General features: G+C 46.1%; 1 protein-coding gene across 5 annotated transcripts in view; it reads left to right on the top strand.

The window, feature by feature from the left end:
* The window catches only part of Rffl (ring finger and FYVE like domain containing E3 ubiquitin protein ligase), a 67,762-nt gene that overhangs the window by 49,709 nt on the left and 5,625 nt on the right, over positions 1 to 12,428 (top strand). For all 5 annotated transcript variants that reach the window (XM_063250955.1, XM_003469606.5, XM_013152098.3 and 2 more), the window contains 4 exons: positions 2,080 to 2,267; positions 6,528 to 6,938; positions 10,165 to 10,248; positions 11,453 to 11,663. In XM_063250955.1, coding sequence (XP_063107025.1) covers positions 2,088 to 2,267; positions 6,528 to 6,938; positions 10,165 to 10,248; positions 11,453 to 11,663 — 886 coding nt within the window. In that variant the 5' untranslated portion in view covers positions 2,080 to 2,087. The remainder of the gene's footprint in view (positions 1 to 2,079; positions 2,268 to 6,527; positions 6,939 to 10,164; positions 10,249 to 11,452; positions 11,664 to 12,428) is intronic.

Genomic DNA, 12,428 nt, shown 5'->3' on the forward strand with positions numbered 1-12,428 from the left:
CTGCTTGTCAACAGTTGAGTGGGACTGACACCAGCCAGCCCCTAAGCTCTTTTCATCATCACTGTCCCAGATAGGTTTATCAATATGAGATTTTTTGTCTTTTTCCTTTTTATCGGTTCCAGGGATCGAACTCATGACTGCCTGCTTGCAAGGCAGGCGCTTATGCCGCTGAGCTAAATCCCCAGCCCTATCAATATGAGATTTAAAGAACTGCAAATTCCTTTTTTCTCTCTCATCCTCATTCTCTTGCTTACTTTATCACACACAAATGTGGTGAAGAACTCTTTACTTCTTTATTCCATATGAACTGCTGATTTCAAGCAAGGTAGATTAGATCCCTCACTTCTGGGAACCAGGAGCCAGACAAGTAGCACTGAGTCAGAGAAAAGATGGTTTTGATGTGCAGGACTTTGAGTGTGTGGTTAGTGATGATGGAAATGTTGCATATGATTCTTTTTTTCAGGGGTCTTTGTTGAGCCATACTAACCACTGCAAGACTGTCACATTCTCATAGGGATCACAGGCAAGTGGGAGAGACAGATATTATTAACAAGTGCCTGAAAAAGAGAATGAATTATGTAGCAGGTGCATTGGAGGCCATGTTGGAAAGGTTGAGAGGCCTCCGCTTATAACCCGTGTGAACCCAGAAAGTCACTTCCTCTGACTGGACTCCATTCTTTTCCTCTGTAAAATGGCCAACACTGATTCGGCTGGCCTCTTGGTTCTTTCCAGTTTCCCATTGTCTTTGAACTATGAAAGTGCTTTTGTTAAAACAGTGAGTCAGGAGCTAGAGCAGAAAGCACCATTCTTTTGTGTGAACTGACTATCAAACAACACCAAGTGTTTCATTTATTATCTCTGTAACTAGAGAGTTCAGACTAAGAATATCCACACTGACTGTCTTAGTCTGCTATGGAAAACAAACTCGTGCATTCCAGCGATTCTTGCCATTTTAGTGGACCCCCTTACCACCTTTAGGTTGTCATGACAGTTGAGTGACTGAAACCTCTTTGTTTTGTGATCATAAAAATCATCAGCCTCCCTTCTCCTTGCTACCTGTGTTTGATATGTAAAATGGGAATAAATAATCCAGAACTTCTCAGAAAACCCATAGAGGCACTTACTCAGCAAGGAAACAAATGTTCCTTGAGAATCTGCTACAGGTACATTGCTTGGATACAGTATAGATGGGAGTAACCCGGCCTAGAGAGACTTACGACCCGGGGATAGAAAAGAAATTGTCTGATTCGGAAACTATTATAACTGCTATCATAGAAGTGTGTTTGGATTGGGGTACAAATTAAGAGTAGTTCTGGTTGCTGGTGGGAGGGGAAGTCGATAACCTGGTCTAGGTAAAAGGACCTTAGATTTGGACTTAGAAGACTGTATTTTTAGAATCTCAGCTCTCTACTTACTAGAGTTTTCTATGTTAGCTATACACAGTATTTGATATTTTTGAACCTTGGTTGTCTATGTACTTACCTAATTAATTAACCAGTTGTTCTGAGAGAGGGCCTTGCTGTGTGGTCTTGAATTCCTGGGCTCAAGCAGTCCTTCCCCCTCAGTCTGCAGAGTGGCTAGGATGGCAAGTACATGCCGTGCACTTGGCTTTGCCGTGTCTCTGTAAAGGAACTAGTGTGTTCCCCACATGTCATTGAGTTCGGGATTGTTTGTGCAAATGTGCCTATGTGTGTATGTATGATAAACTTTTGTCTGAACCCTCTGGACAACGCCGTGTTCCTGAATAAAGTGGGTTTTTAAGTTAAGGTAAGAAAATATTTATGGGACGTTAGATCTCAGAATAAACCCAATCAGGAATTAGCAGCCTTACAAAAGTAATACACCAAGTTGCCAACCCGTTTTTCCTGGGCAGGTCAAGTGTTTATACTCACTTCTAGGGGCAACAGCAATATGGTGGTATAGGAGGTGGCAAGAAATCCATGACCCCTGAAAACATGTCCTTCTCTTAGCTTGAGGAGTGTAGATTGAGTATCCCTGCTCATCTGTGCCCTTGGGGATGGAAATCTCAGGATCTGAGTGTCTTAATTCTGACCTTTCCCTCTTTCCTCCCCATACCAGATTTTACCATGTGGGCAACCTGCTGCAACTGGTTCTGCCTGGATGGACAGCCTGAAGAGGTCCCACCACCCCAGGGAGCCATGGCACAGGCCTATTCCAATCCTGGGTACAGTTCCTTCCCTTCCCCAACAGGCTTGGAACCCAGCTGCAAGGCCTGTGGGGCACACTTCGCAAGCACATCTCGGAAGGTGAGTCTGCCCTCTCAGCCAGCTCTGCCCTCAGCCTCAGCCCTTAGGCCACCCTGCTGGCCACACTGCGAATGCCTGCCACCTGGCCTCTCCCTGGGCAGCACTGGCCACTCTGGTCTGTGCCTTTCACAAAAGTCTTGTGAATAACTTTTCAAATGAAAGCAGACCATCTTAGCATAGATCTGGAACATTAGACCTGAATTCAGACCTCAGATTTGACAGCTACTAGTTGTATAATTTAACCTCTTCAGCGATTCAGTTTCCCATCAGTCAAGTGGGGATGGTAGTAGTAGCAGCCGTATACTAGTTTGAGAATAAAAAGAGATAAACTAGGAAGAATGCCCTGCACAGTGCTTAGACAGAACGGGTACCCGTGTTGTTTTCTGCATTAACTACCATTGAAAATCTGACTGGTGCAGGAGGACTGCAAGTTCAGCCTTGCCTGGCAACTTGACAATATAGTAAGACCTGTCTTAAATTTAAAAATGTAAATAAAAAAGCAGGGCTGGGGAATGCAGCTCAGTGCTGAGGCCTTGGGTTCATTCCCCAGTACCTCAGTACCAAAAAAAAGGAAAGAAAGGAAAAAAGGCTGACTGCAGGGTAACCTGTTCTAATTATCAAAGACAATATCAAGCTGCCTTGGGTACATCATCAAGACCTTACAGACAAAGCCGGAACCTGTTTACCATAGTGAATTTCATGTGAAGTCCTTTGGGGGTTGTGCTGCTCAAACAGCAAGCAGGAAATGGAGTCATTGGCTGGGTGATGGTGTGGGTGTGGGCTCTCCCAGGGCCAGCGCCAGACAAAAGTTTTGCAGCCAAAGGACATAAAGTTAAAATGTTGATAATGAGATATTGAGAGAAAATTATACTTTTAAAATCATTTGCTATATTCAAGAAAACTGTTTTAAGCCTTAGATTTTTAATTTTTAAAAAAATTTTTGAAAAATGTAGCATTTTTAAACTTTGCTGTTTTTTTTTTCTTTTTGACTTATTGATTTATTGCATTTTCGATACAGATTCTTACTATGTAGTTTGTGCTGGTCCTAAACTCACCATGTAGCTCAGGCCGGCCTTGAACTTGTGGCATCGTCTTGCCCCAGCCTTCCAAGTGCTGGGATTACAGATGTGTGCTACCACACCTGCCTTGGTACTTTTTTTTCACTTAATCCTCATAACAGTGGGTTTTAGGATGCTATCAAATCCCAATTTGGATATGATAAACACAGTAAGCAAGTGTTAGCAGATAGCATAAGAGACATGAAAGTATTGTACTCATTCTTTTTCCTCTGCTTAAGTGCACCTGAAGAGCACAGAACTATTAAGTGGCAGAGCCCAGATTCAAACCCAGGGCTCGGACTTTAAAGCCACCCAAGAAACACTTGGCATGTCAATTTGAAGATTACAGGTTAGATACTCCCAGGGGATCTTGGACTGGTACGGTGAGAAGGTGGGGCTGTGCAGTGCTGGGGCACAGGGTGCAAGTGGAGGGGAAAGGAGGGGCAGTTACCACAGCAGAGAAAGCGAAATGTGGTCCCCGAAGGGCAGCATCTGTCTGAGGCACTGCTGCCAGCTCCATTGGAGTCTACTCTGGGCGTTTCTGCAGGCACATTGCTTCCCCAGTTCATCTCTATGCCATCTTGTTACGTGGCTAGTTTGAACCACTCATTAGAATTTATACACACGTGTTTACTTTGCTCATTCTGTCCACATTAGTTGATGGCTTTTTTTTCCTCTCCCTTTGTTCTCTTCTGCCTCTGCACACTGTGATTTTAGCCCAGAACACCATCCTGTTCTTCAGGGTGTGTTTTAGATGCTAGCTGACTTAAGAGTCCTTAGTGGTCAGAGAGTAACAGAAGCTGGGTTGCTGTTTGTGCATCCTGATCTTGCGTCCAACAAGCCACACACGTTTGAAGAACAAACCAAGAGTTGTTTGGATCAGGCAAATTGAGCAATGCAGCTTTCTAATTGTGTCGAGCTAGGTCTTGTCAAATTGCATTGACTCAAGTAATGTTCTGTGTCAGCAGTGCGGCTTTCTGACTTTGAAGCCTCTTCGTTTCACTGTCAGCCACCTAGACACATTTCATCTCCCCATAATTTTAGATAGGAAAATTTGAGATATGAATGAACCCATTACTCCAAAACATTCATTTTCCACCTGCATGGTTATTGATCCTAGAACTTGACCGAAATTGGAAACTCTATGTCCTTTTCTGCCAGTCTATGCATGGTTGATAGTGTGGTGTAGCTGTATGGAGAATAAAGGAGTTTGTGTGTGTCCCTTTGCAATGCCTTCTATATCGTAATAGTCAAAACTGGATGGTAAACCTGGGGTCCTTTTCCCTTTATGTGTGAATGACTCTGTAACTGTCTTAACTGTGCAGACTGTTATGCCAGCTGCACACAAGGGTTTCCTGTGCCCTGGTCTTTTGGGCACTGTAGCTTGAACAGCTTTCTATATTTAGAAAAAGGGAGCAGAAACATGTAGGTTAATTCTTAAGTCACCAGTTTCTTTAGAGGATCACTGAGCATGCCTTACCAAAGCCTCTCCCGGGGAATTAGCTCGGGAGTGCCTCTCTTCTGTGAGAGTGACCTGCCCTTAGCTGGGACAGAGCTCAGTCAGATGACTCTGTGCTCCTTCCTGCAGCCTTGGGGTGAGTGGCCAAGAGTTTGCTTCCAGTGGGGTGAGCAGGCCTTGGTGCACTGCCTGCAACTGTATCGTATCTGCTGCCAGGCAGTGCCAGCTTGTCTGTCAGGCGTGCTCAGTGCCTGCCTGAGGCACACTGTGCTTTCACAGAGGAGAGCAGTCTGATGTCCAGGGTCTCTGGTAGCATCTCAGTATTTACCAGGGAAATGTTCTGCCCATGTACTTCCCAGCTTTCTGAGCGGCCTTGCTGAGGAGGGCGGTGTGGCACCAGCCTCTGTGGAAGGCACTGGCTTGGAATTGGAGGTGGAAAGCCAGGCTCTGGACTGCTGGCAACTGGGGTGGGGCTGAGTGAGCCAGCAGGGTCAGGTGGGAGCAGATTACGGGTACTGGACTGAGAACTCAAGTGTGGGTCTCAGCTCTGCCATTACTGTCTGTCCTTGAATACAGTAACTGATCTCCCCCGTCCTCAGTTGCTTTTTGATTCACTGAAGGCCGATGATACCTCCTTTGAATGATGCTTTGAGAATTAAATGACAAGCTACTGTAGATAGCATGTGTGTCCCTCAATGTAATTAATACTAATAGTAATAGCCACTGCTGCCATAACCTTCACACATTTGCTTTCATTCTCAGCAATAAAGAATGAAATAAAGCAGTAAAGCAGAAAGAATGACAGATTAGGATTTGAATCCTGGCTCTTGTCACTAGCCAGTATTTCTTAGTAATAATGATTAAAACTGCTGACAACTACTGAGTATTCCTTATATGTGAGCTGTGCTTAAATGCATTATTTCTTAATCTTTACAACAACAATGTGAGGTAAGTACTGTTATCAACCATCTCTACCCTTTTACCTGTGTGAAAACTTGTTATATACCCAAGGTGACATTGATTACTTTTGGCACTCAATCTGAGGCAGCACAGGGAAAATAAGAGAGAAGACAAAGATTAGAGAGGCCTTTAATGAGGGTATGGGAGAGTTATAAAGAAATATAAATGCTCAGTGAGAACAAAGAAGTGAAGCTACTTTTATCAATTCTGGCTGCGGGAGGAGTTTGGGAGGTGGGCAGCATGACATATTAATGGCTGATTTGAAGGAGCATCTCTGCCTGTGCGAAACAGGAAAAGAAAGGTTTGATAGGGTTGGTGGTAGAGCCTGTGGGTGGTTGTGGAATCTTGGGATTGGAGAGGGCTTCGCACACGCCCAAAAAGGGAGGGGGAGGTGTCTCTGGAATGAGAAGGAGAATGTAGAAGTTACTCTAGAGAGATAAGTTGCTTCTCTGTGTCCAGTACCAAGCTGGGCGGATGTCATGTTACAGATAGTTAAGCCCCAGGCTAGCAGAATCTGTCAGACATCACAAGAAATGATGGAAGGAGACTCAGAAATAGAGATTTTTTGGTTCTAAAACTGGTAGTGTTAATTCACAGCGACATGAACACACAGATACATACAGAAGATGTTTCTCTGAGTGGCTTTTAATTGGAGATCTGCAAGACAGTGAAGGGAGTGATGAGAGCTGGTCGTGGCAGGCATAGTGACCCCAAGTTCCTGCCTCACTGTCTGTCTTGGTCTCTTGAGCTGACTGGCTTTCCTCTTACTCTTGCTCTAAGCAGCAGACCTGTTTGGATTGTAAGAAACATTTCTGCATGACCTGTTCAAGTCAAGAGGGAAACGGGCCCCGCCTCTGTCTTCTCTGCCAACGGTTCAGAGCCACAGCCTTTCAGCGGGAGGAGCTCATGAAGATGAAAGTGAAGGACCTGAGGGACTACCTCAGCCTCCATGACATCTCGACCGAAATGTGCCGGGAGAAAGAAGAGCTGGTGTTCTTGGTGCTTGGTCAGCAGCCTGTAATCTCTGAGGAGGCCAGGACTCATGTTCCCACTTTATCCCCAGATTTCTCCGAGCAACAGGCCTTCCTGACTCAGCCTCACAGTGGCACAATACCTCCTACCTCACCCAGCCTCCCTTCTTCACCTGCACAAGCGACCTCTGTTGCCCCAGTCCAGGCTCAGGAAAATCAGCAGGTAGGGCTGTGTGCAGTCCCTGTGCATCTGTGCCAGCAGAGAGCTCGTGTTCTGCTCCCAGCTGTACTATGGGCATCGGGTGTGGGGCCAGCTGCCTTGACATCTTGCAGCCTTCCTGCCTCTGAAGGCAGGCAGTGGTGCTTTCTGGATATTAGGCTCATGCTTTGGCTTTCTTCAGCGGTGTTATGCATAGAACCGTGTTTTTGTAGTGTTTGTTTTTAATTATACATATCCTGGTTAGACATTTTCAAAGAATTCATTGTTCCAGAAATATTTTGAGGAAACTCATCATAAACTTTCCAAATTTATTTTTGTTCCTCTCTAATTCACCGTTGGCTGGTCTTCAGCAGATTGGGAACTCTATTCCTTGGTAACCATCATCAGGCACATAGCACCAAAGGACCCTGGGGAGGGAAGAGAGAGTGGAAAACACAGTGATAGGACCCTGCTGCTCTTCTGGTCACTGTGGGAGTGGCGCTGGCTGCAGTGTTGTACTGTAGGCAGCTTTACTGTCATTCCAGTGGAACCCAGAAATGGTCACCAAGTCATGAACCAGGCATGAGGGTATAGAAGTGAGTAATGCACTGTCTTTTCTTACAAAACCCCTGGGAGAGCTGAAGTAAACATGTGACAATTCTTGGACTCAAGTGAGGTCAACCTCAGTGTTAGGAGTGATGGTGTCATACAGACCTCTAGAAATGCCTCAGCGACCTTGCTATTTACATGGTTTGTGGGGCATCAGGACCTAGAACAGTGATGGTGAACCTTTTAGAGACCGGGTGCCCAAACTGCAACCCAGAAACGCTTTTAACACTGCAATTTAGAAAAAAAAACCACTGTTACATGCTGCTTGGCTGCTGGGGCAGTCTGGTTTGTGTGCTGACAGAGAGGGCTCTGTGTGCCTGCGTGGCACATGGGCCATCAGTTTATCACCGCTGACCTAGAAGATTCCTGATTTTTGTTACTGTCGTTGTTTTTGTTTTTTGGCGGCGGCAGGGCTTTGTGCATGCTGGGCAAATACTTTACTCTTGAGTCATATCCTCCCCTCCCCGAAACCCCGTATCTACCAACTCCTAAGTCACCTTTGGTAAGCTTTGAGCCTATTGCAACAAAATGGGTTTAGTAATCCCAAGGCCTTTTGGTCTTGCTGGAACAGAGAAAGATTTGAATAGCGTACTGTCTCAAGAGCTTTGAGTACGCTCAGGGCCGCAGTGCCCATGTTGTTGGTTCCGATGCCTGACGTGATGGCTGCCGCTCGTTTATGATCACTCTTTGCTGGGACTGGCCCCTCTAATTCAGCTCTTTACAGGCACTGAGGCATAAAGGCCAGCGTGCGAACATAATTTAACTGCAGTAAAAATCATTTTGCTCCCTAGTTAGCTAGAACATGTTTTTCTCCCCAGCTGGAACTTAAGCCTTTCCTAAACTCTGATGCTTGATCTGCTGGGCGGGTCTTGCCTCTTGCTCTGTATTCCTCCTTTGTCTTGGTTTTTGCAACACTCCTATTAATGGGAAACCAGAAGAGGAACTTGAGGAACTATTTTTCTGTAAGGAAACCTTCAGGTGGATTTTTCAATACAAGATTGTAAGGTGGTTCTTTTTTTTTTAAAGGCAGGGCCACTATTAGCCCAGCGTGGCCTCAAGCTTGTGGTCACCCTCCAGCCTCCTGAGTGCTGGAGTCATAGGTGTGTGCACCACCATGTCTGTTGAAATTGTAAGCTTCTGGTCATTAACCAGAAATTCCCAGATGACACCCATCAGTCACACTATTCTGAGATTGTTGGAGGACTTTGGAGTCAACTCACTTCCCTTGCCCAGGCGAGATTTGTTTTTACAAGCAAGAAAAACAGACATAGAGGAGTTCAGTAACTCGTACAAGTCTACAAGTGAGCTGTACCCAGAGTGCGAGTCTTCCCGTAACACTTGTTGCATCAGGATTCCATCCTTTACCTTTAATGCCCTAGCAGGATTGCTAGGGTAGGAAGCATGTGTAATATACATAGTAAATGAAGATGTTGTGATTTTGACTTAGCCAGTGGGCCAGCTGGAAAAGCAAGAGCATATTTTATAGCACAAGGCCCCAGTTTCTCTTTCTAGGGAACAAAGGACAAAAGTTACCCACTTAGAACAGGAGCAGGCAAGGCTCTGAAAGACTCTTAAGATAGTACCAAAGTGAGGCTGTCCAAGAGGATCTGAGGGGCTGCAGAGCACACACCTTGCCTTTTGCCTGGGAGAGAAAGAGATAAAGAGGATCTAGTTTAGGGTTTGTGGTGTAAGTGGTGATAGAAAACAGTTCAGGCTGCTGTTTGGTAAAACCTACTAAAAGAGCTGAGCATGTGGTAGTTGACGCCTGAAATCCCAGCACTCAGGAGGCTGAGGCAGGAGAATTGCCACAAGTTCAAGGTGAGCCTGGGCTACAAAGTGAGTTCAAGCCCTGCCCAAACTGCATAATAAAACAACAAAAGCACCCCAAAACAAAAACCCCTGAAAGACAACCCAAAGGAGGGTTCTTTGAAAGCTAGAATTCTGAGCAGATGAAATTCTTCCAAACCGAGACATGCGTCTTCTACAGTGTTAGGCCAATAGATGCTCAGATGGCTGAAAGCATATTGGAGCTTTGAGATGTAATCATGGTGTGCTTAGCTGGTTGGAGCACATTTCTACTAGTAACCAGCCTGGGGCGAAGGATGAGGGTGATGAGAGTCTAGAAATTGTCTCTTCAGGGTCACCTGGCGAGGCCAGAGGATTCAGCGTGAAGGAGAAAGGCTTAGCCTGAGCCAAGTGGAAGAATCAGTGGCTGCTGGTCTGAGGGGCAGAAGGAGAGACGGGGTTAAAGTTAGAGAGGATCTGGGAACTCTATCAGGAAAGAGAACTTAACGGTAGAGACCAGCGTAGCTGTGAGGTGGATACCATGAATGTCCTTTCACCCTGAGGGCTCAGACAGAATAAACTGACAGTGAGTAGCGGTCAGTACCATCCTCGTGGTGTGCAGAATTAGGGTACTTTTGGAGAGCAGCTGTAGATCCAGCACTGAAATCCACTGTGTTGTTTCTCAGCCTGACAAAGTTGGTCTTAAAGACCAGGGTTTATGACACTTTTGTGGGAGAAAAGGTTTCTGGGGAAATGGGAATACATTTTGGACATCATTTGAGCTGGAAAGAGGTGCAGGCTGTGCACACCTCTGGACCATGTCTATGGATGTGCTGGCATCTTTCTTTGCCCACAGGCCAATGGTCGTGTGTCCCAGGACCAAGAGGAGCCCGTCTTCCTGGAGAGCACCGCCAGAGTTCCTGCTGAGGAGGAGACCCAGGTGGGGCTTCTGTTCGCGTCTGCACCGTGGCCTTTGCTTTCACTAGTATTCTCAGGAGCCTCTGAGCAGACTCAGGTGGACAGGAGAGAACTGGTTTGTGATGCTAGCCCTAGCCCTCCTGAAATTCTGTTCTCAGGGACTTGGCTGCCGTCTGTGTGCGTCAGCAGGTGCGTGGTCACAGTGAAGACTGGCAAGCCTCATGATCCATTGTGTTCCCTGTCTTTGATTTTCTAAGTGCTGCCAGCGAGCAGGCTCTGGATTTTGCCATGAGAATCGTGTTCTTTTCTCCTGCTTTTAGCACACAGTGGCCATTGTTAGGAAAAGGAGGTCAGGTAATGAGAAGTTCAGGCCTTGGCAAGGCAGAGGCCAGTGCAGAGAGCCCCAGCCATCAGGGCATGGAGCTGTGGTAGAGCTATGTGTGGTGGAGTGCCAGAAGGGACAGCACGACTCTCACAGGGGAAGAAGAAAGGCAAGCCTTATGCTGATTGTTTCATGTGCTGCTATGCACCGCCCCCCCCCATACTAGGAATTGAACTCGGGCCCTTGCACATAGTAGGCAATGTTCTTCCACTGAACTATATCCTTCCCCTTGCACATAGTAGGCAAAGTTCTTCCACTGAACTATATCCTTCTTTCCTTCCTTCCTTCCTTCCTTCCTTCCTTCCTTCCTTCCTTCCATCTCATCTCTGTCTCTCTTTCTTTTGTCAGGGGTGGGGAATGGGCAAGGTCTTGCTAAATTGCCCAGGCTAGGTTTAGCCTTATGATCTTGCTATCTCATGCTCCTGGGGAATTGGGATTACAGACATGTGCCACTGTGACTGGCCCACATTTATTTAATTGTAACGGGAAACCTCTGTGAGAGAACTTCTTTTTCTCCTTTATTGGGTGGCAGAAAGCCTTAGATCACCAACTTGTCAGGGTATTATTTAGCAGTGTCAGTAGAAAGGCCAGGAGTTGAATTAAGGGCTGAACCAGTGCTCCTGGTATGATCCCAGCTGTGCTTGAGCACAGAGCTGTGGGTCAGGAAAAGGTAGTAGTTTGTTTTCCAATGTACAGCACCATTTCAGGTATTCTTCTGTCTGTTCCTATTCTTGAGCTCAGTTACCAAAGTGAAGTGTGACGAGCACTCTGGGGTCTTCAGAGAGAAAGCTCAGTGGAAGGGAAGTAACAGCTGAGCCCCTCAATCTCGTCTTTGCCATTGTAGTCCCTTGACTCAGAGGACAGCTTCGTCCCAGGCCGGAGGGCCTCGCTGTCTGACCTGACCCACCTGGAGGACATCGAAAGCCTAACAGTACGGCAGCTGAAAGAGATTCTGGCGCGCAACTTCGTCAACTACAAGGGCTGCTGTGAGAAGTGGGAGCTGATGGAGAGGGTGACGAGGCTGTACAAGGACCAGAAAGGACTCCAGCATCTAGGTGAGGGGCTGTTTGACTGGCACCTGCACAGAAGTATGGATGTTGGCTCTTGCCCCAAAACATGCTGCCAACCTGACTTAGGGCCAGTGCATTTAGCGACAGAGGAGGTCAGCTTACACATTCAGACCATCTAATAATAGCTGTCATCCATGATTAAGTACGGCATTGTGTTCATTTAATCCTTAGAGTTCCCTGGGCAGAAGCCGTGGTTAGTACCACCCTTGTATTGTGGAGCCCAGATTTGAACTGAGGATTTTCTGGTCTAAGCCCATGGCCTTTCTTACCATAGGTTGCCTGCTTCAGATTCCTACCTCCAACAACCTTTAATTCTAGATTAGAAAGAACAGGGTAGGAGAATATCTGCTCTGTCTGCACTTGGGCTTTCCCTTTCATTCCTTTCCATTTTACATGCTATCATTTTCAAGAGATATGGACCTCTCCCCTCCAGAACCTGAGTTTGTAGTTAAGTGAGTTTGGGAACAAGTACTTTATTCTGTGTATTATTACTGATTCTTGGTATATATTTTGTATCAACTACAGAGAAGTCCTACAGAAGAGAAATGTGTTTGGCTGCTTGAACTTGGCATTTCCTAAAACTACTTTACCACAGAGCGCCCACCTTCCTTCCATGCCAACTGCTTTAGTTCTTGGCAAATATTTCAATTTTTTTCATGGTAACAGTGGGTGACAAAGGTTTCGAGTTCCCCTCTAATAAATTTGAAAAGCTCAGATTCATCAGAATCCAGCTACTCACCTGGTCACAGA

This window comes from Cavia porcellus, unplaced genomic scaffold, assembly GCF_034190915.1.
Source record: "Cavia porcellus strain 051 isolate PalLab524CR breed Dunkin Hartley unplaced genomic scaffold, mCavPor4.1 scaffold_6, whole genome shotgun sequence".
In the NCBI taxonomy this organism is placed as follows: domain Eukaryota; kingdom Metazoa; phylum Chordata; class Mammalia; order Rodentia; family Caviidae; genus Cavia; species Cavia porcellus.